The sequence below is a fragment of the Myotis lucifugus genome, unplaced genomic scaffold, assembly GCF_000147115.1.
Source record: "Myotis lucifugus unplaced genomic scaffold, Myoluc2.0 scaffold_10, whole genome shotgun sequence".
Lineage (NCBI taxonomy): Eukaryota > Metazoa > Chordata > Mammalia > Chiroptera > Vespertilionidae > Myotis > Myotis lucifugus.
In genome coordinates, this window is record NW_005871058.1 from 1888580 (window position 1) to 1913081 (window position 24502).

At 43.8% G+C, this 24502-nt stretch overlaps 1 protein-coding gene across 2 annotated transcripts in view; it reads left to right on the forward strand.

Annotated features, from left to right (window-relative positions):
- Window positions 1–1777: 1777 nt before the first annotated feature.
- Window positions 1778–24502, forward strand: part of GNPTAB (N-acetylglucosamine-1-phosphate transferase alpha and beta subunits) — a 58712-nt gene continuing 35987 nt past the window's right edge. The window contains exons 1-3 of one of the 2 annotated variants that reach the window (XM_006084083.3): window positions 1778–2007; window positions 16178–16263; window positions 24030–24149. In XM_006084083.3, coding sequence (XP_006084145.1) covers window positions 1891–2007; window positions 16178–16263; window positions 24030–24149 — 323 coding nt within the window. In that variant the 5' untranslated portion in view covers window positions 1778–1890. Of the gene's footprint in view, window positions 2008–16177; window positions 16264–23956; window positions 24150–24502 lie in introns of both variants that reach the window. The other variant, XM_023749867.1, reaches the window with a different exon arrangement.

Sequence of the window (24502 nt, forward strand, 5' to 3'; positions counted from 1 at the left end):
GCCAATTAAGCAGAGACAGGGTTGAATCATATATGAGCTTTATTCCAAAAATGCCGGCAGTATAGGAGAGCAGCCATTCACGAAAAACTGCTCTGCACCCCCACATAAACCAGCTGCTTATATTGTATTAGAGGCCCAGTGCATGAGGTGGGGAGGTGTGTGGGGGGGTCCCTCAGCCTGGCCTGCACCCTCTCACAGTCCTCAAGCCCTGGAGGGATGTCCCACTGCTGTGGAGGCAGGAGCTTGCCAGCCATGAGCCTGGCTTCTGGCTGAGCAGTGCTCCCTCTGTGGGAGCGCACTGACCACCAGGGGGCAGCTCCTGCGTTGAGCGTCCTCCCGGTGGTGGTCAGTGCACATCCTAGCAACCAGTTGTTCTGCCATTTGGTTGATTTGCTTATTAGCCTTTTATTATATAGGATTATTACATAGGATTATATAGGAGGATAAGAATGCAGGCTGGGGTAGGACTCCATTGTTTTGGCAACAAGGTTGTTAATCTCTCCATGATAATAGGCAGTTCTCAAATGAGAATGGACTGCATTCCAAGGTTAACTGCCAGGTCCAAGGTTAACTCCCAGGTCCTTGGGGCATATGGCCAGGTTAGAATGTGTTTATTTAATTAGGACAAAACAATCAAGGTTAACAGAAAATGATTAATGTTTCTTATAACTATAGCTAGTCCCCAATATTCAATTTCTGTCCCTAACACTTTATAAGTGTCTTGCACAACTGCCATAATTTTGCCCTGTATGTTTAGATCACGCATCAGCTTCTCCTAAAGGATTAAAAGGACTGAGAAGTGTCAACACTTCACTTTAGATTGGAGCAAAGGTAGTCACTCCCTTTTGCAAATCTGTTAATTGCATTTGACCATCCAGTTGAGTGCATATTTTGAGTATATCCCTGAAACTGGTTGTGAAGATAATTCTAAAAATGCTATGAATGATGGCAACACTGGGTAAGGGGATTGTTTCCCAGGGTGGCTTAATTTAAGACAAAAATCATATTAACTAGGGTATATTCAGAGAAAACAAAATCTCTCACCAATAGGAGGCGCGGAAGGTAGGCCAACCTCAAAATCACCTGGAGCCAAAGTGAAAATAAATATCTGACCACCCCTGTTTCTATCATAACTGTTTTGCACTTGATCCTTTAACGTGTTTATCTCCCCAACTAGGCTCTCTGGGAAGGTGCCCAAGTCTAGTTAATTTCTGAATACCTGACACCAAACACTAAGCTCGGCACGGGACACTACATTTTAAATCAATAAATGAATTAATTTTGTTTTGGGCACATTTAGTCCCAAAGTTTCCTCATTCAAGCAATATGGTTAGAGAGCCAGAGGGGGAAGGAGCCCTATGAACCATATTTCCCAGTTGTTGTAGATGAAGAAAGGGATGTGAGCACAGAAGTATTCGTGGCATAACAGCGCGGCCTGTGACACAGAGTCCTTGCAAGGACCGATCATATCTCAGCTGGGCTGCCCCACGCGGCTTCGGGGTCCCCCGCCCAGTCTGGAGGGCCGCCGCGCACGCGCAGACCGGGAGGGCGCGCGCCTGCCTCCGCCCCTCCGCCCTCCAGGGGCGCTGCCGACCTCGCTGTAGCAGCACCGCCGACAGATACCTGTTCGCTGGGCAGACAGGGAGTGGGTGGGATGCCTCGCGGGGTGCAGGTCCGCCTCCGCCGCGCCGAAGGCGTGGGCTCCCGGCTCCCGGAAGCGGCGGCCGCGGCGCGGAGCCGAGCCGGCGTCCATCGCCGGAGCTGCAATGCGCGGCGGCCGGAGGCCGTGATCTGAGCGGGCGGCCCGGTGGGGGCCGCTGCATGGCGGCGCACTGAGGCTCCGGCTCCGGCTCTGGCTCCTCGGGGCGTGGCGTGGCGGCGGCCGGGGTGATGCTGCTCAAGCTCCTGCAGAGACAGACCTATACCTGCCTGTCCCACAGGTATGGGCTCTACGTCTGCTTCGTGGGCGTCGTAGTCACCATCGTCTCCGCCTTCCAGTTCGGCGAGGTGAGTAGCGGCTCCGGATCCCCGGCCGAGGCGCCCTGAACCCGCGCGGCCCCGCGGCCCCCGACCCCCTGGCGCCCTCGCCGAGCCGGGGACGCCGCGATTCCGGGCGCGCGTGACCCCTGCGTCCCCATCTTCCCTGCCGCCCCGAGGACCCGTCCTAGCGCCTGTCCTTTCCCCGGAGGCGCGGAGGACTCAGACCGGCTTTCAGCGTCTGGGGTCGAGATTTCGTCCCCCCTTATAGTTTGGGGGGAATAGGAGCTCGTTTTGCGGATTCCCTTTCCCACCGATGCATTCTTCGGGGTTCCCAAGTCATTGGACTTTCTCCCTCGGGCCTTAACCTCCAGGAACCCCCTCCTGGAACCCAGAGTTGGTGTCTTTCCGTTCCTAAATTCCGATCCCTGGCCCCTCCTACAGTGTTGCCCCTCGGGTGTCACCCTTCTAATCTTGTCCCCTTTGACAAAGGCACGTTAATCTTCTTAACTTAGTTTCTGCCCAGTCCTCAAAACTTTATCCAAGGGCGCGTGTGTCATTGCACATGAATTTGCAGTGGGAATAGTGTACTGGCTCAACATTGAAAGGACTCGGTGTGCAAGGGGACTCTTTTGCACGTTTGCTCTGTCATTTTTGACAACTGTACACCGTCAGGTAGCCCTGCTGGCAGGTGTGCACACACTGATGTGAGCGATCTCTTGGCACCTCCACTTTTCCCTGTCCCGAGATCACCCTCACGTGACCCACGTGACCGGGGCACCTTAATGATTTTGGACTCCAGCGCTTAACCTCTTGGGAGCCAGCACAAGCCCGGGGGTCATGGGATAGGCTAATAATTTAGGTCCCAGGTCCCACAAGCCCTGCCGTTGTGACTCTGCTTTTAGTTAACAGTACAGTAAGGTAGTTGGGTCAGGCTGTGAACTCCTCAGAGGGTCCAAGCAACAGGTTTGGGAGGTGGAAACACACGGGTTTAATAGATTTTTGTGCGCTCGGGATATACAGTTTTTAAACATTTTCATGACTGAAACAGCCCTTTGGTTTGGGTTGGGTCTCATACGGTATTCTTTTATTTTTTTAAATATGTTTTTATTGATTTATAGAAAGAGAGAGGGAGAGAGAGAAACATCTATGCGAGAAACATTGATCAGCTGCTTCCTGCATGCCCCCTACTGGGGATTGAGCCCAAACCCGGGCATGTGCTCTGACTGGGAATCTAAGGGTGACCTTATGGTTCATAGGTCGAAGCTCAATCACTGAACCACACCAGCCAGGTGAAAGGTTGGTCTAGGGGAGTGATGCCGAACCTTTTGAGCTCGGCGTGTCAGCATTTTGAAAAACCCTAACTTAACTCTGGTGCCGTGTCACATATAGAAATTTTTTGATATTTGCAACCATAGTAAAACAAAGATTTATATTTTTGATATTTATTTTATATATTTAAATGCCATTTAACAAAGAAAAGTCAACCAAAAAAAATGAGTTCACGTGTCACCTCTGACACACGTGTCATAGGTTCGCCATCACTGGTCTAGGGGCTAATAACAATACATTTTATAAGTGAGGGTGAGAAAGTGCCCCAGACTTGTAAGTGGAAAATGTAACTGATATACCACCTGCTGTTCTATCTTTGTTTCATGTGTTGCAACGAAATATAGTGAATGTATCTATGTATAGTTGTGTCTATGATAAGATTTATTTTTTGGCCCTGAGTAATTTAAATTAACTGTTTATTAAAACCCCTACAGTGTGAAGGTGACTTAGAGGCATCAGTTGTTGGAATTTTTTATTTTATATATTCGATGCCTGGTTATTTATTTACCGAAAGAAAGACTTTTGTCAGTCTTGAGATGACCACAGATCTTAGAGTTTGGAACAAACAAAAGAAATGAGAAGCAAACAACTTCAACTGGTGGCATGGGAGATGACTCAATACCACTAATGTTGTTAATCTGTACAGCACGGTGGGAAAGAAGAACTGCCAGTTAGGCAGATCTGGGTTTGAATGCTGGTGCCAGTGTTCGTGATCATGATAATAGTTAATACATAGGGCATGCTTGTGATAATAGTTAATACATAGTTAATACAAGTTCCAGGCCTTCTCTTAACTGCTTTCACATTCACTCATTTAGTCCTTTCAACACCCCTGTGAGATGGGTAGTATTATTATACCCATGTTACAGGTTATGAAACTAAGGCACTTGCACAAGTTAATCTAGCCAGTCCGTAGCAGAGCTGGGTTCAAACCACAGCAGTATATGGCTCCAGAGCTGTACTGGTAAGCACATCTCTTCATGGTCTCTCAAACAGCCCAGACTGTCCTTTGTGTGATCTTAGAAAGGATACTTAGTAAGCTCTCTGAACCTCTCAACTTCCTCATCTTTAAAGTGGAGGCAAGAATACCTTCCTTGCAGGTTTGATAGAACCAAGTAAGTATGTAAAGTACCACACATAGTTCCTGGCATGTAACAGACTCTCCTTAAATGATAGTAACTACTGCTATTATTATCATCATCAACTGATTTATATCTTTAATCCTTATTTTGAAATGAGCTCTTGAAATAAGAATGCTGTCATCATACAGTTAATATTACCAACTTGTTAATAATTTCACTAATTGTTAACTGAATTCAGAATATTTTTTCCTTCCCTCTTTTTTTGGTAAGTATATTTTTATTGACTTCAGAGAGGAAGGGAGTGGGAGAGAGTGTTAGAAACATCAATGATGAGAGAGAATCATTGATCAGCTGCCTCTCACAGGCCCCCTCCTGGGGATCGAGACTGCAACTCGGGTCTGTGCCCTTGATCGGAATCAAACCTGAGACCCCCTCAGTCCACAGGCTGACGCTCTATCCACAGAGCCAAACCTTCCCTCTTAGAATAAGTGGTATTGGCTGTACACGCATCCAAATTCTGAGACAGAAGTGGAAACGAGGGAGGGAAGTATATTTTCAAATATTTTTTTACTTTTCCCTTAAGTTCAATCAGGTATTTTCTGGAGAACCCATGGGCACTCTGATCAACAGAAGCAGAGCTGGATCCTAATCCACAGTGAGGACCCTCAAGCTGGGATCTACAGTTCACTGAAGTTCATTGCCTTGGGGTGAGGGTAGCAGGTGGGAACTTGTCTGTTGAAAACTGGTTTTCTTGGGCAAGTCATGTGCCCTTAGGAGTCTAGTGTCCTCACCTACAAATGAGGGCACTAGCTTAACTATGCTCTCAAGATTCATTTTAGCTTAGAAAGTCCTGATTTTAAATATCTGTCCTTTGTTAGTTGATATTGTATATGCTTTTGAAGTAAAAAATGTATTATTCCAGGACCATCATTACTTAGTTGAATTATTTATACACAAATCTATATTCCCTTATCTGAAACTTCTGGAACTACTGAATGACCTTATAATTAAATACAGTATCTTTTACAGCGGAACATATGACTGTTCACACTCAGTGAGGAAAATAAAGACTATAAATAACTTCCAGTAAGTTTAGGCCAAGTTCTGCCACCAAATAAGTTCAGGTCAGGTCAGGTCAAGTTTTGCTGCCAAATAAGAAACAGAAAGGTTGTCATTATTGAGACCTTTTTGGATTTCAGGATTGCAAATAGAGGATTGTAGATCACTGCTGGGTGTGTATGTGTGTAAAATACATCACTTCCTTACATGCACTAAGTATGGGAACAAATATTCAAAAATGAACTTGCATGAGGAAGTTGAATAGGTTCAGACAGAAGCTGCTGTAGTGGGTAGTAATTGTCCCTGGCCTCCCCGGTTCTTTTTGCTCACCCGCCTTCTGCTGCCATTTTGGATGAGTGAGATTCTTCAGTGAAAACTGGGTCCAGCCCAGCCAGCGTGGCTCAGTGGTTAAGTCTTTCGATACCAGTGGTCTCTCTTTGGAGGGGTTTGGGAGAGATCCACAGCCCAGCTAACTGTTAAAGTGGGGGCCTTGTCTTATTCCCTGGTGTATTATTAGCACTTGAATGAATGAATAGAGATGACCTTAAGCAACATCCCTTCAAGCTCATTTCCAGTAAAGGTATAAGTTTTCTTTTTTTTGTGTGTGAATCCTCACCTGAGGATATTTTTCCATTGAGGTTTTTTTTTGTTTTTTTTTTTAGAGAGTGGAAGGGAGGGGGGGGGTGCGGGGGTGTGTGACCAGGGCCGGGGATCAAGCCTGCAACCAAGGTACGTGCCTTGACCGGAATCGAACCCATGACCCTTTAGTCCACTCTATCCACTGAGCCAAACCGGCTAGGGCAAGTTTTCTACTTTGATGCAGACCATCTGTAGTTACCTTTTCTTTCTCATACATGATTTGTCTGCTTGTACTTTGTAGGGTGGAAGATGCTGTCAAAGATAGAAAGAATTTTAGCTCCTCCTTGACCATCTTTGTATAATTGGGATGAGGCCTTGAGGACTGAGTAACAATAAAGGGGGTAGGTACCCAATAATTGCTTAGAAAATCAGAGGACAGGAAGGAAATTACAGGCTGAAGCATCCTAGAGGAAGTTGAGACTTTTACAAGGAAGCAGGAGCTTTTTGTGGGGGGTAGGAGGTCAGAGGTGAGGGAGATTATTAGTGGTTTAACATTGCTGCTAGTATTAGCAGCGCTTGGTTGGGACAGAATCCCAACTCAGATGTGGCTTAAAAGAAAAGGTCGTTTTTTGACTGGTGTATTTGAAAAATTATAGGGTAAAACTTTGGCAGGGTGCCCAAGTGATGTCATCAGGAATCTCTTCCTGTCCCTGTTCTTCCCTTCTGTTGGTTTGGTTCTCAGGTGAGCTCTTCCCATGTGGAAGCAAAGATTGCTGCCAGCAACTCTAGCTTCTCATCTACCATTTTAGAAAGCCCAGCAAAAGGAGAGCTTCCTTCCTCAGAGTGCCAGCTGGACCCAGGTGGCCTGCCTAGCCAGGGAATGCGTGCCCTTGCAGTTCCCTCATTAGTCACCTGGATCATCCTCAGAGCTAGGACTGTGAGCCAGCTGTCAGTCTCGAGTGAACCATGTGATCTGAGAGGGGTTCGCTAGAGGGAAATCATGAGGTTGTTATCAAAAGAAGGGCCAGAGCAACAGATATCCTAGACACTGGCTTGAGTCAAAACCCATTTCCTTTCCTGGTCCTGAACATTGACATTGTGACTGTGATAGCTGTTAGCCCCTTACTTGTTGTAGAAGATGTAAAAGTGGGTTGTTTCCATTTGTAATATCTTGTTAATTTCTCTATCTGTGAATCTAGTCTTCTTAGGTGGGCGTATTAATAGGGAGTTATTTTTGTTAAACACAGCTCAAGTGTGCCCTCATAAATCTTTCACTAACGATTCAATATATTTCCTTAACTTAATGTGGTAATTTGATAGTTGTGTTTGGTTTGACTTACTCTTGAGGTCTTAATTTGTTGATCATGTTAATGAAATTTAGCTTGTTGGCCCAGCCAGCATGGCTCAGTGGTTGAGTGAGTGTTGACTTATGAACCAGGAGGTCACAGTTTGATTCCCGGTTAGGGCACATGCCCAAGTTGCAGGCTTGATCCCCAGTGTGAGGGGTGCAGGAGGCAGCCAATCAATGATGCTGTGTCAACCACTGAGTCACACCAGGGAGCATTTTAATTTGAGTTTTACATGACGTGGAAGCCTTCATAAGGAGATGAAGACCCAAAGAAGTGCTTAAACCTGAATGTTTTAATGCTAGGTTTGATGAGTGGAGCATTGTGATAGGACAAAAAGGGTATGAGCTGAGTTTCATGAGCTGGGGAAACACAGGCCTGCTGGTTCAGAATTCCTTTCAGCAGACAAGGCTGGCGACAAGGATGCCCCTTTCCTCCAGTTATGGAGAGGGCACCTTTCACAGAAGGTCATAAGACAGTGTTCTCAACCTTCTGGCCCTTGAAATACAGTTCCTCATGTTGTGACCCAACCATAAAATTATTTTCGTTGCTACTTCATAACTGTAATGTTGCTACTGTTATGTATCGTAATGTAAATATCTGATAAGCAGGATGGTCTTAGGCGCCCCAAGGTTGAGACCGCCAAAGGGGTCGCGACCCACAGGTTGAGAACCCCTGTCATATGACCTGCTTCAGGGGTAGGTCAGAACATCCTTCCCATGCCTGCTCTTTCTCAAATTTCTTCAGCTTGAAATATTCATTATGCCAAGCTGCCGTATTTTAGGGGCACGTATCCTGATCCTTGTCAGCTCAGAGTGGGGGAGTGTGAGCTGATTCTGCATAGCAACCACCTCTCCCTTGTCCTCAGAGCAGGGAGCAGCCAGTCCTTTCTATTTCTCAGGTGTGAGACAGATGTGGCGTCCACCCCATTGCAGGGACCTGTCATGGGCTCCCTAGGTCATACCACGGAGTCCTTTTCCTGGGCTTGAGGTGATGGGAAGATTTCCACCCCTCCCCTTTAGCTGAGGTGGAGCAGGATTCACGGAATGCCAGCGGCAGCTTCCAAAAAACCCTCCTCTGGACCTTTTTACTATGATTTGGATGAGTTTTCAACCACCTCTTTAGGAAACTTGACATCTTGGTCCCACACTTCTTTTGGAAATGTGGTATCTGGTATTTTGGTGCCTTAGATGAGACTTATTTCTCCATGCACAGCTTCTCAATGATGATTTGCCACTTCTGTACTCAGCATGCTGATCATAGAGATGTTCTCTTTCTTATCTTGGAATCCCTGTGTCCCAGCAGAGCACCTGAATCACTTGTTCAGTTGGTACATTCTATGTTTGAGTGCAGTGCCAGGGCCCCTGGGCACGGAGTAGTGAACAGAGCAGACAGGTTCCCACAGACAAGGAGTATATATTCCGATTGTGCATTCAGACATTAAATGCTACTTAATGGAGAGTTGTGAGAAATGCTGCAAAGAAGGAGAGGGTGTTGTGGGAGAGACCTGCAGGGAGAACTGTCTGGTGGCTGGGTCAGGGAGATTTCAGAAAGGAAGGGAGAGGGAGAGAGAGATAGAAACATCAATGATGAGAGAGAATCATTGATTAGCTGCCTGCTACATGTCCCCCACTGGGGATTGAGCTCACAACCCAGGCATGTGCCTTGACTGGGAATCAAACCGTGACCTCCCGGTTCATAGGTTAACGCTCAACCACGGAGCCATGCCGGGGGAGGCGTTCTTGATGCAGTTTGAGCTCAACTTGAAAGGGTCAGAATTTCTGAGGCAGGGGACAGAGGAGGGTTGGCCTACTGAATGTTCTCATCTGGGAGGTATTTTGCCCCCCTCCCCACCCCCGCCCCCAGAGGCATTTGCCGACATTTGGAGACATGGTGGGTTGTCATGATTGGGGTGTACCAGTAGTGTGGGATTGGTGTTACTAGCAATTAGTGGGTGGAGGCCAGAAATTCCGCAAAACATCCTGCAATGCACAGCACCGCCCTCACAGCGAAGATTATGCAGCCCCGGAACCATGAGAAGGTCTTGAAGATGGGGTACATGTGAGAAGTCCATGTGGCTGGAAGATGGAGAGCAAGAGAAAGTGTGGATGTAGGAGAGATTGGTGTGGTGGGTGCCCTGCTCCCAGCCCTTGGTAGAATAGGTGTTCAGGGTTTGGGTGTTTGTCCTGAGAACAGTGGGATAACCTTCAAGGTTGGTCTGTATTGGCATGTAGAAGGCGGAGGCCAGGGATGCTGCTGACCGTTCCGTGATGCACAGGACACCCCCATAACAAAGTTACCAGGGCCTAAATGTCAGTACAGCCAAAGTTGAGAAACACTCCATTAGGACAGTTAGTTGGGAGCCTTTAGAGGGCATTTAAGGGAAATGAACCGATTTGAGAGATTTAGGGTGCAAGATAACCTGGCCTTTATGTGCCATTATGTGCCAAACACTCTGCTGGCTTCTTGAGATACAAAAATGAGCAAGATGGACAAGTTCATTTGCTCACTCAGACCCAACTATAGGTGCTGAGTGAATATTTGTTGAATAAATACATATAAAATTTATTTTTGCTCACTGATTGTGATTGGGCCTAGTGAGGAAAGATGGTTTAAATGAGATGTTCCATGTTTGTAAGACACCTTGCATGGTGCCTGGTGCAGGGTTCAGTAAATGCTAATTAAATGCCACGTGTCCTGTCCCAGGACAGTTCTTCCCTTGGCTGTGATGCTTGTGAAGGCAGCCGCAGGAGACCTTACTGCTGGGCTGGTGCCAAGGCCGCGCTGAAGGGTATATTCATCTTTCCTTAGAGACAGAGCGGAAAAGTTCACAGTGATTTCTTCACCTGGCTGCTTTATTACGGTTGATATGAAAGCAGAGGGAGTGAGTTTATTAATTTAATACAGCCGGGACCGTATAATACCATATGTTATTCTAGTAAAATGTAACAAACAAGTGTAGCTATAAAAGGTTATATATTCACAATCTATCTTTTGAAGTTCTTACTGTTCTTTAGATTGATTGTTCCAATCTTATGATCCACACGCAGTATCTTAAACGGGTGACTGACTAGTCAGCCTGTGTGTGATTCATACGTGCACTAAATTAAGCAGGAAAAAATGTGATCTTTCAAAAATGTTACAGATTAAGTCACACTTGTGCAGGGAGAGCCAAATGAATTCTACAGTTGACTAAAAACCATATTGCCCACTTTAAAATTACACTCTAAAATTGTTTCTTCTTGCCCTGGCCAGGTAGGTAGCTCAGTTGGTTAGAGCAGCGGTTGCCAACCGGTGGTCTGTGGACACTGGTGGTCCATGAGGTCCGAAAGGTTGGCAACCACTGGGTTAGAGTGTCGTCCTGATACGCTAAGGTTTCGGGTTCCATCTCCAGTTAGGGCACATACAAGAATCAACCAATGAATGCATAATCTCATTCTCTCTCTCTCTCTCTCTCTCTCTCTCTCTCTCTCTTCCCCCTCTTCTTCCTCCTCCTCTTCCCTCCCTCCTTCTCTCTCTCTCTCTCTCTCTCTCTCTCTCTTTCTTTCAAATGAATAAGTACATTTAAACAATTTAAAATTGTTTCTTCTCTTTTAAAAAATTGTTTCTTCTTTTAAGAGGGTTCTAGTGTTCTTTCCCCTTGAAATACCTTGCTTTCCCCCCTTCATTCCATTAACTTCTTTCTGTCTCTGACTAATTCCAAATTGGATAAAGCTTCTTTACCAAAATTTCACAAAGTATTCATTTGACAGAGATTTTTTAAAATATATTTTATTGATTTTTTTACAGAGAGGGAGAGAAATAGAGAGTTAGAAACATCGATGAGAGAGAAACATCGATCAGCTGCCTCCTGCACACCCCCTACTGGGGATGTGCCTGCAACCAAGGTACGTGCCCTTGACCGGAATCGAACCCAGGACCCTTCAGTCCCCAGGCCGACTCTCTATCCACTGAGCCAAACCGGTCAGGGCTGACAGAGGTTTATGGAGGTGATACTCTACTGCTGACTAGAGACACAACGATGGTTCGGTTTCTTTCTGCTCTTGAGGAACTCACTCTCCGGACAGAGAGATGGACAGGCAGATAGACAATCTTAAGATGTATTGTGATAAATTCAGTTGAAGACAGAGGGTGGGTGTTGGGCAGTTTCTCAGACAGGGTGACATGTGAGCTTGATCTTGAAGAAGATGGCTGAGGGAAGAAAGGGGAGGTGTCCTTCCCCCTTTTTTGGCTTAAACAGCACGTTTATTTTCTCATGATTCGGGAGATTGGAAGTCCAAGATCAGTGCGCCCAGCATGGTTGGTTTCTGGTGAGAGCTCTCTTCCTGGTTTACAAATGACCGCCTTGCTGTGTCCTCACATGGTGGGCAGAGAGATAGAGAAAGGGGGGGAGAGAGTCTCCCTTCTCCCCTTTAAGTGAAGGATGCCAAAGGTGTAAAGGTGTAGGTGTGGGAGGCACTCTCACCTTCTAGGGCAGTGATGGCGAACCTTTTGAGCTCGGCGTGTCAGCATTTTGAAAAACCCTAACTTAACTCTGGTGCCGTGTCACATATAGAAATTTTTTGATATTTGCAACCATATAAAACAAAGATTTATATATTTTTTAAAAATATATTTTATTGATTTTTTACAGAGAGGAAGGGAGAGAGATAGAGAGTTAGAAACATCGATGAGAGAGAAACATCGATCAGCTGCCTCCTGCACATCTCCTACTGGGGATGTGCCTGCAACCCAGGTACATGCCCTTGACTGGAATCGAACCTGGGACCTGTCAGTCTGCAGGCCGACGCTCTATCCACTGAGCCAAACCGGTTTCGGCCAAAGATTTATATTTTTGATATTTATTTTATATATTTAAATGCCATTTAACAAAGAAAAATCAACCAAAAAAATGAGTTCACGTGTCACCTCTGACACGCGTGTCATAGGTTCGCCATCACTGTTGTAGGGACTCAGGCAGTTCCGAAGGGCTGCAGCATACCCAGGCCTGAAGTTGCAGAGGCAGGCGGCGGCCACTTAGGGCTTGCCTACTGAGTGAGGCTAACACATTTCAATTCTTCCTGAAGAAAATGGGGATCATGCAAACTATTTAAAGCAAGAGAATGATGAATTCGGTCTCTGATTAGAACGATTGCTCTAGAGCAGTGGTCGGCAAACTGCGGCTCGCGAGCCACATGTGGCTCTTTGGCCCCTTGAGTGTGGCCACGAAGTTTCAATCACACTGTACGTGCGCGCCCGCACGTGGTATTTTGTGGAACAGCCACACTCAAGGGGCTGCAGTTTGCCGACCCCTGCTCTGAGCAGCGGTTCTCAACCTGTGGGTCGCGACCCCTTTGGGGATCGAACGACCCTTTCACAGGGGTCGCCTAAGACCATCGGAAAACACATATATAATTACATATTGTTTACAGTAGCAAAATTACAGTTATGAAGTAGCAAGGAAAATAATTGTATGGTTGGGGGTCACCACAACATGAGGAACTGTATTAAAGGGTCGCGGCATTAGGAAGGTTGAGAACCACTGCTCTAGCGGTAATAATGGGAGGTGAATCACAGTGGAAGAGAAGGGTAGCAGGAGGCCGTCGGGCAGTAGGAACCCAGGTGAAAATACCACACTGAGTGCAATGCTTCAGAATCAGGCTTTCAGTATGGATTTTTATAATTATACAAAGGCCTGAAAGAAAGGTGTATCTGCTTTTGGAAACTGGCATTATCTCTTGCTGATTTATTGCTTGACTTTGGGCAAGTCTTTTTATTTATCCCCCATGTGATGGTATTAGGAGGTGAGGCCTTTAGGAGGTGATTGGGTCATGAGTGGAATAGTGCGCTCATAACTCCCAGGGGTCCGGAGAGCTCCTGTTCCCCTGCCGCCATGTGAGGCGACACAGGAGAGGACAGTTGGCTATGAATCTGGACGCTGGCTCTCACCACGCACCAAATATGCCGGTGCCGTGGTATTTCCAGCCTCCAGAACCGTGAGATATAAATTTCTGTTGTTTATAAGGTACGGGCTAAAACAGGAAAACAAAATGAGCGTGCTTAATCAGATGTGATTAGAGAATTCTTCTGGTGGCAAGCAGATAGCACTTCGAATTGCTATCTAAGGAGGAGGAGGAGGGTTGGTAAAAAAGATAAAGCTTAGAATATCTTTAAGATAGGGATCTTGGTCTCCCTTAGTACGCTTCAAACTAAAATTCAATGCATACTAAATTTTTTTTTTTGCAAACTAAATTTTGTTTTAGAAACTATGCAGAAGCTTTTTAATCTAAGAATAATGTAGACTTCTGATTGTCAATGTGTGAAAAACTCTGTCAGTGTTACTTAGAGTTCTTACTACTTGAGGTTAGAGCTCCAACACCTTAAGTTTTACAGGATAACATGTCACATTCCTTTGAAAAATTGAGAAAGCGACATGTGCTTTTACAGAGTTCTATATCCTTGTGTGCCTAGTAGGTCTGCTGTTGTGTCTTCATAACTCTAGCCCTTTAGTCTTTTTATTTTATTTTCATGTTTTAAATATATTTTTATTGATTTCAGAGAGGAAGGGAGAGGGAGAGAGAGAGAAACATCAGTGATGAGAATCATTGATCAGCTGCCTCCTGTATGCACCCCCCCTCCTTTACTGGGGATCGAGCCCACAACCCAGGCATGTGCCATGCATGTGCCATGACCGGGAATCAAACTGTGACCTCCTGGTCCATAGGTCGACGCTCAACCACTGAGCCACACCGGCCGGGCTAGCCCTTTAGTTTTTACCTGACTGGGAATGGATCTGAAAGCAGAAAGTTCTGGAGGGAAACTATGGAGTGGTAAGCTGTTCCAAGTTGTTTGCTTGTAAAGCTAGTAGCCATATTCATTCACTCTAGAATGTTTATGCCTTGGCCAGTGTTTGCAGGAGCAGCGAAGGGTCTTGGTTTCGATTCCTGGTCAAAGGCACATACCTGGATTGCAGGTTCCAGTCCCAGCCCTGGCCAGGGCATATTTTGGAGGCAACCAATTGGTGTCTTTCACATCGATGTTTCTCTCTCTCTCTACCCCTCTCCCTCTCCTTCTCCCTTCTCCTCCCTCCCTTCCTTCCACTCTCTTTAAAAATCAGTGGAAAAAATATCCTCCAGTGAGGATTAAAAAAAAAAAAAAAGAATGTTGATTGATTTTATGTCAGGCATTGTCCAAGGATCTGGGAATAAAAATAAAAAGAGGTCAGCTTCCTGGCTTTGATTGCTCACAGAGGTGTAGACACGTATTTAAACCGGTAAGTTATACTGCAGCACTGTAAATGCTGTCTTTAAGAGACATGTGAACAATTTGCATGTAAGTATTGTGCAGCCCTGTATGACTGGCATATCTCATTTACTCATCAAAACAGTCTTGTGAAATCAGGTGGCATTAATATCCTCATTCTACAGAAGAAGAAACTGAGAATTGAGAAGTGCTCTAGATTTTATCAAGTCCCAGATTTAAACTCATGTCTTCTGATCGTAAATCTTAGGGACTTTGCACTATACTAGTATACCCGTTCTCTTCTTAATAATTACCTTCCTCCTTTTCCTAGCTGGGGAATTCCTCTGAGGCAAAGAATTATGGGCTTTGCATCTCATTCAACCACTGGACCACACTGGCTGGGCAATAATTCTTAGTAACATTGTTTATGATGTATTTCAGAGCTCATGTAGTATTTTAATAAATAGTATTATAGTTCATTTTTTTAAAAATTTTACCAACAAACTATCCTTAGTAGTAGAGTGTAGAGAGGAGGGGTGTGTGTGTGTGTGTGTGTGTGTGTGTGTGTGTGTGTATGCACGTTCATATGAGGAGGGGGTGGGTAGAATAGTTCAAAATGGTAAGTAAGAATTTTTTTTTAATATATATTTTTATTGATTTCAGAGAGGAAGAATTAGAAACATCAACGATGAGAGAGAATCATTGATTGGCTGCCTCCTGCACATCCCCTTCTGGGGATTGAGCCTGAAACCTGGTCATGTGCCCTGACTGGGAATCGAACTGTGACCTCCTGGTTCATAGGTCAACGCTCAACTACTGAGCTACCGCAGCCGGGCCTTTTCCAAGTTTTGAATGGGTCATGTAGCCACCTTAAAATCCTCCAGTACCTCTACTTCCCCTGGCACACAAGGCACATCACAGTCCAGGCCCAGCTTCCTTTCCCAGCTGCATTTCTCTCCAGTTCCTACCTGCTTGTGCTCCAGCCAAAACCAACTGTAGAATTGTCCTCGAACAACTGCCCGTGCTGCTTTCAGCCTTTGAGCATGCTCTCCTGGCACTGTCCTTTCTCCCTGCCTGGTGACCTCATTCTCCCAAGACCCAGTTCTCATATCACAGCCTTTTAAATCTCTTTGATTTCATATGTATGAGACTATTCTTATCTTGTAATTTATTCATCTGGGTTGAGCACAGTGTCTGGCATATGGCAGGCACTGAGTAATAGATGGATTTTCATTGCTTTACCTGTTCTTTTAGCAATTCTTAATGAAATGAAAGTTGTAAACTCTTACTATTTGATGCAAATAAAACATTGTTTCTTGCCCTGGCCAGTGTGGCTCAGTTGGAGCGTTGTCCCATACACCGAAAGGTTGTGGGTTAGATTCCCAGTTGGGGCGCATATGGGAGGCAACCCCAATTGATGTTTCTCTTTTTCTCTCTTTCCCCTTTTTATCCCCTCCCTCCCTCCCTCCCTCCTCCTCTCTCTAAATAATCAATAACATATTTTCTTTGGTGAAGATTAAAAAAAAACCACACACACAGAAAAAAAAATTGTTGTTTTTTTCTTCGTCTTCTTTTCCCTAGGTGGTTCTGGAATGGAGCCGGGATCAATACCACGTTTTGTTTGATTCCTACAGAGACAATGTTGCTGGAAAGTCCTTTCAGAATCGGTGAGAAAAGATAAATTTTGGAGAGTTTATTTTGACTTAAATGATAAGTCATGAAATCACCCGTGTTTAAATATAGCAAGTAAGGGATCTTTCCAAGTTGTAGATATGGTTTAACTTATTCAAGACTACTCCCATCTGAAGGGACCTTGTAGTCCATCCTCACATTTTTTAGATGGAAAATCTGATCCCAAAGAGTAATGCTGCCTTGCAGTTTATTGAGTACTTTGTTACATGATCTCATTTTATGCTGCCCCAGTTCCATGAGGTAAAGGTAACTTCATCCCCCTGAGTGGCTACTCTGCAGCTGTTCTGAGCCCTGACCAGTATTCTTTGGTTGATGTCACTCTGTTAACCAGGGCCATTCCCATGGTAGCCACCAGGACTGGACCTCACCTGCCCCTGTGGCCACCACATCTTGCTGTCTTGCTATGCGAAGGAGCAAGCAGCCTCACAGATTGGATCTTTGGCTCCTTAAGGACAGGCTTCTTGGTGCAGCCATTCTTGAATGCTGCCTTCAACCTTTCCTTTTCTTGGGGAGTTTTCCTCTCTCACAAGACATTGGGAGCAGTCTTTACCAATGTCTCCCTTCCCTTCTTGCAGCTAAAATGAATTGCACAGGCTCTTTTCGGTGTTTGTTTATAAAGCTATTATTTATATTGTTTTATATCATAAAAGCAATAGATGTCTCTGGTGAAAACAGTTCAGCAATACCGAAAAATAAAAAGTAAAGCCTCTCTCTGTTCCATTCTGGATTTTCCCACTCTCAGGAATCACTGTTAATGAATTTTTGTTTTGGATTCTTCTGGTGATCATTCCATCTTTAAAAATTGAAGTCCTTCCCTTTTTGATTGATTCACTTTGTACGGTATCTATTGACTCTCTTTTTCATTGTAATGACACACAGCAAATCAATACAGGGGAAGGAGCAGGAGGCGGCCAAAACAAATGGGAGGTAGCTACTGAGGTACTTAACTTCCCAAAAGACCTTGGTCTAAATGTCAGAGGCCATAACCAGAGATCCTGACTGTCATTCTCCCCTGAGGATAGAACCGATAAATCCTTCCCGCTACTCTCACTGAACCAGAAAATCTAATGAAACTACAAGTAATAATTGGTGTTCATTGGCACACTTGGACAGTTTTCTAAGAGCCTCTAGACTGCATCACTGATTCCTCTGGATCCCTTGTCCCCAGCTTAGAAGCACTTCCTGTCCCTCTGCTCTCTTGTTATGAGTACCTAGTGATTTCTATTAAGTAAGTAGTTTTAAAAATAACTGCTAATTAGGTGTATGCACTATTTTTTTAAAAATATATATTTTATGGATTTTTTTTTTACAGAGAGGAAGGGAGAGGAATAGAGAGTTAGAAACATCGATGAGAGAGAAACATCGATCAGCTGCCTCCTGCACACTCCCCACTGGGAATGTGCCCGCAACCAAGGTACATGCCCTTGACCGGAATCGAACCTGGGACTCTTGAGTTCACAGGCCGACGCTCTATCCACTGAGCCAGATCGGCTAGGGCTAGGAGTATACACAATTTTTAAAAAAATACATTTTTGTTGATTATTAGAGAGAGAAGAAGGGAGAGGAAGAGAGATAGAAACATCGATGAGAGAGAAACATTGATCAGCTGCCTTCTGCACTCCCCCTCCTGGGGATTGAGCCTGCACTGTGGGCATGTACTCTGACCAGGAATCGAACCAGTGACCTCTTGGTGCATGGGCTGATGTTCAACCATGTAGTCACACTGGCCGGGCTAGATGTATGCACTATTATAGTCTGCACCATCTCAATGAAGAGGGCTTGTGGGATTTCTTGAGTTGACCTAAAGCTTTACTCTTTGCTGTGGTCCTTAAATGAATGACACCCTGAATTTGCTCCTTTAATGAAGATGGAATCTTTGAGTCTTACTCTGTTTTAGATCCTGAGATATAACTATTTGCTGTAAAGAATTTTGTAGTCTAGTAGGGGAGGTAACTTATAGCCAAGTAACTAGTGGAGTAAGGAAACTCTAGATCTTTCTCTTAGGATCACTTAAAACAGCAATTTTCAAAGATCCTGGGTGTCCGTGTGAAATCAAAACTATTTTTATAATCATACGAAGGTGCTATTTGCTTTTTTACTATGTTGACATTAGCATTGATGGTATAAAAGCAGTGTGGGTAACATTGCCACACCTTAGCATGAGTCATTGTATTCTCCACCACCACATATTTGCAGGGGCAAGAAAAACTTAGTTTACTCGAAAATGTTCATGATGAAGCAGTAAAAAATTATTAGTTTGATTGCATCTTGGCCCTTTGAGTAAGTGTGCCTTTAATGTGTGTGAGGAAAGGGGAAGCAGACCTAAAGACCTGACTGCATGGGGATTGTCTTGAGGAAAAGCCACGTGGTGATTGAGTTGCGGTCTGAACTAGCTCATTTGTTATAACTTGAACGGACAAATTCAAGAATGATTACTCAGACTTGGTTATTTGGCAAAGATTTTCTTGACAATGAACAAGTGATCCTGTCTCTTGAAGGAAAAATAGTAATAGTATTTGTTGCCAATGATAAAGCTTGAACTTTCAAGTGAAAAAACATGTTTCCACCACTGTGAGCTTAGCCGGCTTCACAATATTGTAGGCTTCTCTGATTAGATTTGTGATTATCCACAGCAATCACCTTTCTTGATGTTATATAAGAAAATTAAGGCAGTGTGTCACCACTCAGCAGATCTACAAAACTCAGTATGCCGTTATCCTACAGATAACTAATACATTGATGTTACAGACTCTTGCATGGGTGAAAGAGCCATTATACAAAGAGAAAGAAAGGCCAATGGATTTGAATATAAAAGCACAAAAAGTTACTATGTTTCAGATTCCACATTGCAACTAATTTTTAAGAAACTACCACTTTTTTTGGTGTAGCAGCACAGAAGAATATCCACTATTATCTGAAAAGGGTACTAAAATACTCCTCTTTTCAACTTCATATCTGTTTGAGCCTGAGCTTTTTTCATACACTTCAACCAAAACCACGTAAGGGGGGCAGACTGAATACAGGAGATTGGAGGCAAAACAGTGCCTCTCTTCTCACTAAATTTTTTTGTTGTTTTGGGAAATAGTTATTTTCATTAAAAAAATTAATATGAATAGTTAACATGTGAAGTGGTTTATTTTGTTTTAAAATGAGTTAATATTATAAAACTTACCTTAAAGTATGTTAGGTGTGCATAGTTATAACCTATAAGCAAAAGCTTTTTGGGGGGCCTTAATAATTTTTACGAGTATGAAGGGTCTGAGACTAAAAAGTTTTAGAACCATTTCCTTAATGTAGCAGTTCTCAAACTTTATTATGCACCAGAATCTCATGGAAGGCTTGAGAAACAGGCTTTCTCCCCGGCCCAGAAGTGTCTGGGTCCATAGGTCTCAGAGGGGCTCAGGGAATTTTCATTTCTAATGTGTTCACTGATGATACCGTGCTGCTGGTCTGATGACCACCCTTTGAGAACCATTGCATTAATGAATTCTTAATGAAATAGAATTTCCCTGCTTCTCCAATTTTCATTTTAGTATTACTGAGTTTTCTAAGGAAAGCTCAAAATGGGTTGCCTTTTTTCTTACTCAACCATTTATTGAGTTCCTAGTCAATCTACTGTGCCTTCTGCTGTGCTGGGTGCTGAGGGTGCAGCTGTATAAATCCCTGCCCCAAGCGCTTCACAGCCTTTAGAAGGAAAACTAGCTTAGAAAATACAAATATTGAGGTCACCAGTTTTAATCAAACTCTTGTTCTCTTTCTAAAGGAATTTTTTTTGTGTGTGTTAAATATTTCTTTTCCTGCTTTTTGATTGCATTAAAATGTAGTTTGATTTTTATGCAGGGGTATTTCAAAATTGCCTAATTTTGATGATGACAAGTAAATGATTCATATATAACATATCACATGTTCTAAATAATATATTTTAGAATATCATAATGTTTATAGGAAGTTTCATGATTTTGCTAGTTTTTCTATAAGTCTTTTTTATGTTGTTTGCCCGGAATGGGAAAAAAACCCCATTCTACATGTCAGTAACAAGTGAATATATAAATTATTTACTGCGAATTGTGAGGCCTAATGTCTGTTTGGGGCTCAATTTTGTCTTTTCTAAATTGTAGATATTAAGTATAAAATCTCTTCCAACTTTTTGGTTCTAAGCTACTATTTAAGTTCTAAGTTTGTGTTTGTTTGTTTTTTTACCTACTTTTCATTTAAGCTAAACTGATTAAAATAAAAGTTGTGTCACTGTCACCACAGCTTTTGTTTTGAGTCATAGGTGACTGATAGTCTGCAGGCTAAGATAAAGACTTCCTTCTCGTCTGGAAACTAAGATAGTGGTCTCGTGGTTAGAATGAAAGATTCACACTCACTGCGGCCACGTCTAATAGAAAAACAATTGACTCACTGACCCAGAGCAGATCACATGGTCTCCTTAGGCTTGTCAGTTTAACACCAAAGAATTAAATGGATCTTATTATACAGCCTTAGAAGAACCAGTACATAAATGCATTATGTACTTACATTGTTTTCCTCATTTGAACATGTATGGATAGCTCTTGATTCTACTTTAAAAATCCTTAATAGCAGGTAAGTACTTTTATAGGAAAGCTTTGGAATGTACAGTTCTTTTCTTCTTTTTTAAATATTTTTAAAATAAATTACTTAAGCAGTTTTTTAAATTTTCAGTCTAAGCAACTCAAGAAGTTGGAGTGGGATGACCTCAGATAATTTACATGAGGGTAATGTGAGGATTTAAAAAAAAAATGGAAAAGACCAGTGTATGTTCAGGGAATGAACTAATATTTATTTAGTTAACAAGTATATATTAAGCCCTATTCATGTACCAAGCACTGTTCCTAAGCATGCAGTGATGAATAAGCAGAACTCACATAGAACTGACATCTTAGTGGGACAGTTTTTTTGTTTTTGTTTTTACTTAAAAATGTGAACTATAATTGACATATAAATCAGCAGTTTTCAAAATTTAACTTCCAGACCAGCAGCATTGGCTTTCTCTGGGACCTTGTTAGAAATGTGAATTCTGGGGCCCCAGGCCAGACCTAGTGAATTAGACATTCTGGGGATAGATCCCAGCAGTCTGTTTTACAAGTTCTACAGGAGATTGTGGTTCCTCCCTGCTAGCATTTGAGAACCACTGATATAGATACATGCAGAATAAAACCTTCATGAGGAAGCGTTTTGCACACCATGACGGTGGAAGAGAGAGCCTGAAGATAAAGGACAGAGAGGAAATAGTGAGGCAGGTCACAGAATGCATAACATCTCGGCCCAGAGATACTGCAACTAGACTGGGAAGATAGACACTGAGAAACAGTCCAACACAGTGTGCTAAGGATTCCTCAGTGTACAGAGCACGGTGGGAGCTGCATGTGGAGCAGTACATGCTCTTCGTGGGAGCAGTGGGAAGAGGGCGATTGGGAAGGAGGAAGTGGTTGAAAGAAGCATGAAAGAAAGGATATTTCAGGCAGAGGAGGAAGCGTGTTCAGAGGCACAAAAGCCTGCAAGGTCTTATCCTGTTTGGGTAAGGCCAGACAGTTGGGGTGTCTAGAAAACAGGGTGCAGAGTGTGTAGGAGTTCAGATTTTAATTTGCAGGCAGCGGTGAACCTTGACTCCGGAGGGTTGGTAGGGGCTAGTCTAGCCATCAGACCTGAGTGTGAGGTGACTCCTCATTTTCCCATGAAGCCCTTCGTCCCCTGGTACCTCTTTAACTCCACCTCCTCTCCTGTTCTTCCCTTTGCTCCCATTGCTTCTGCCACACTGGCCTCTGACCATGCCCAATAGGTGTCCACCTTGGGGCATTTGCACAGGGCATTCCCTTCCTCTGGACCATTCTTCCCCCAGTTACCCACATGGCTTACTTCCTCCCTTCCTTCCCATCTTTGCTGAAATGCCATCTTCCAGTGAGGCCATTTCTGATTTCCCCGTTTAACACTGACCTGCCATGTAGGCACACTTTGTATCGCCATTTTCTGCATTTTCTCCATAATAACACTGGCCATCATCTGACTATATTTGGTTTAGTTCACGTCTTCACCTTTCTAGAATGTAAGCTCCATGAAAGCACAGATTTGAGTTTTGTTTACTGCTGAATCCCCAGCATCTAGAACAGTGCCTGGCACATACTAAGTGCTCAGTAAACACTTATTCACTGAATGAGTAGACACTCCTTTTCTCTCCTCATCTCACTTGCTTCTTTTTTTTTTTAAAGATATTTTTATTGATTTCAGAGAGGAAGGGAGAGGGAGAGAGACATTGAAACATCAATGATGAGAGAGAATCATTGACTGGCTGCCTCCTGCACACACACACCCCTCCCCCCACCCCCCGGGGACTGAGCCCACAACCTGGGCATGTGCCCTTGGCAGGAATCGAACTCGGGACCATTCAGTTGATAGGCCGACGCTCTTCCACTGAGCCAAACCAGCTAGGGCTCACTTGCTTCTTTTAAGCTAAAACTTATTGTCACTTCTATTTTTCTTCCTTTTTTAATAGGAAAGATTTACCCACCAAACCACATTTATTTTCCATGAGATAATTAACCCTGTGCTGCAAGGTATGATTGTAGCCACAAGCAAAGACGTGATGTTTTGGTTGGTTAGGCTCTTGAGACCTTTGTACTGTTGTGGGCCTTAACCTGAGCCTGCCTGTGAGGAAAACAAAAGGAGAGTAAGCTTTGATCCTTGGCCAGAAAAGAAAGGAAAGGGAAGGGGAAGGGGAAGGGAAAGGCAAAGGGACGAAGTTGTACCATTGCCGTTACTTGGAAAAGACCAAACTATACACAGAACCATCCAAAGTATATATCATATGTCACTGTGAACTCCTGTGTCATACGTCTAGAGCAGACCCTGAAAGATGGGTAGGATTGGGTAAGTTGATGAAAGAAAGGGAAAGAAAGCTTTTATCAGGGGTACAACCTGAACAAAAACACTAAGATGAGGCTTAGAAAGGATACTCAAGAATTAAAAGCAACCTCCCCACACACACACTAAAAGCAAAAACAACAATAACAAAACAAAGAATTAAAAGCCTGTCTGACTCCTTATTTTGAGGATAATGAGGAAAAAATTTGAGCGTGTTTGGAAAGTTCTGTGCTAGTGTCTCATAGAAATCATTGGCTCATTCAGCAAATATGTACTCAGCTCCCATGTGCCAGACACTTCTAATCTATTGGGTATTTCAGGGAATAAAACGGAAGTTTCCTGCTTTGTTGGAGCTTACATTCTAGGGGAGGGACATTCTAGGACTTGGGGGCAGCGAGGAACAGGAAGGCTAAGCATTCAATAGAGCTAGGTCTTCATTCTGGACTGCTTGATAACTCTTCGGTCATTTTAAGCTTCTAATTCTTTTCTATGTTTAGCTGCATTTGAATACCATTGTTCACTAAACTGAGAATGTATCAGTTTGATGTGCACTTCTATGACCTCCTCTCTCTGCCCCCCCCCTCCCCCAATCTTAAATGTGGAGTGATAGCAGTCCCTTTACAAGGTGGTTGAGAGGACCAAATGATGCCAACTACATAAAGTACATAAACTGCATAAAGTTCTCCAGCATGGATTTGTCCCTCAGCTCCAGTTTGAAATGTGCAATTCTGTGATATATGCCAGGCTGGAATTACCTTCTCATTCATTTTTTTCATGACCTCTAAGTTTAAACCTGACATACTCTTCAAATATATTGGAAAAATGCATATGAGCTTGAGGACTTGTGGGTCTGCCCTAGGCTCTGTCTGCCCATGCCGATCGACGTGGTATACACCTGGGTGAATGGCACCGACCTTGAACTACTGAAGGAACTGCATCAAGTCAGGGAACAGATGGAAGAGGAGCAGAAAGCTATGAGGTAAAGCTGAGGTTTGAAAAGCAAAACACAACATTCTACAAGTAACAGTACAGTTCAGAGGGGTAAGGTGACATTTACAAAGCCATCCAAACAAAAATCTGCATCTCAAATTCATGCCATTGCAAGATCTTGGCAGCCATATGTCTGACCCTGGTTTCTTGGTGCCTAAAGGGGACTCAGCCACTTTGGTGAGATCCTGGCCTCACTTTGTTAGATGGTCATTTTAGACTGTGGCACTCCATGGTGGCCTTGGTCTCTGAGGGCCCTCCCAGAGGAGATCTGGACTTCCTGCTCAATCTGAGTCCCAGGCATCCTCAAGAAATGAGGTTTCATTGCATTTTATAAGTAAGTTA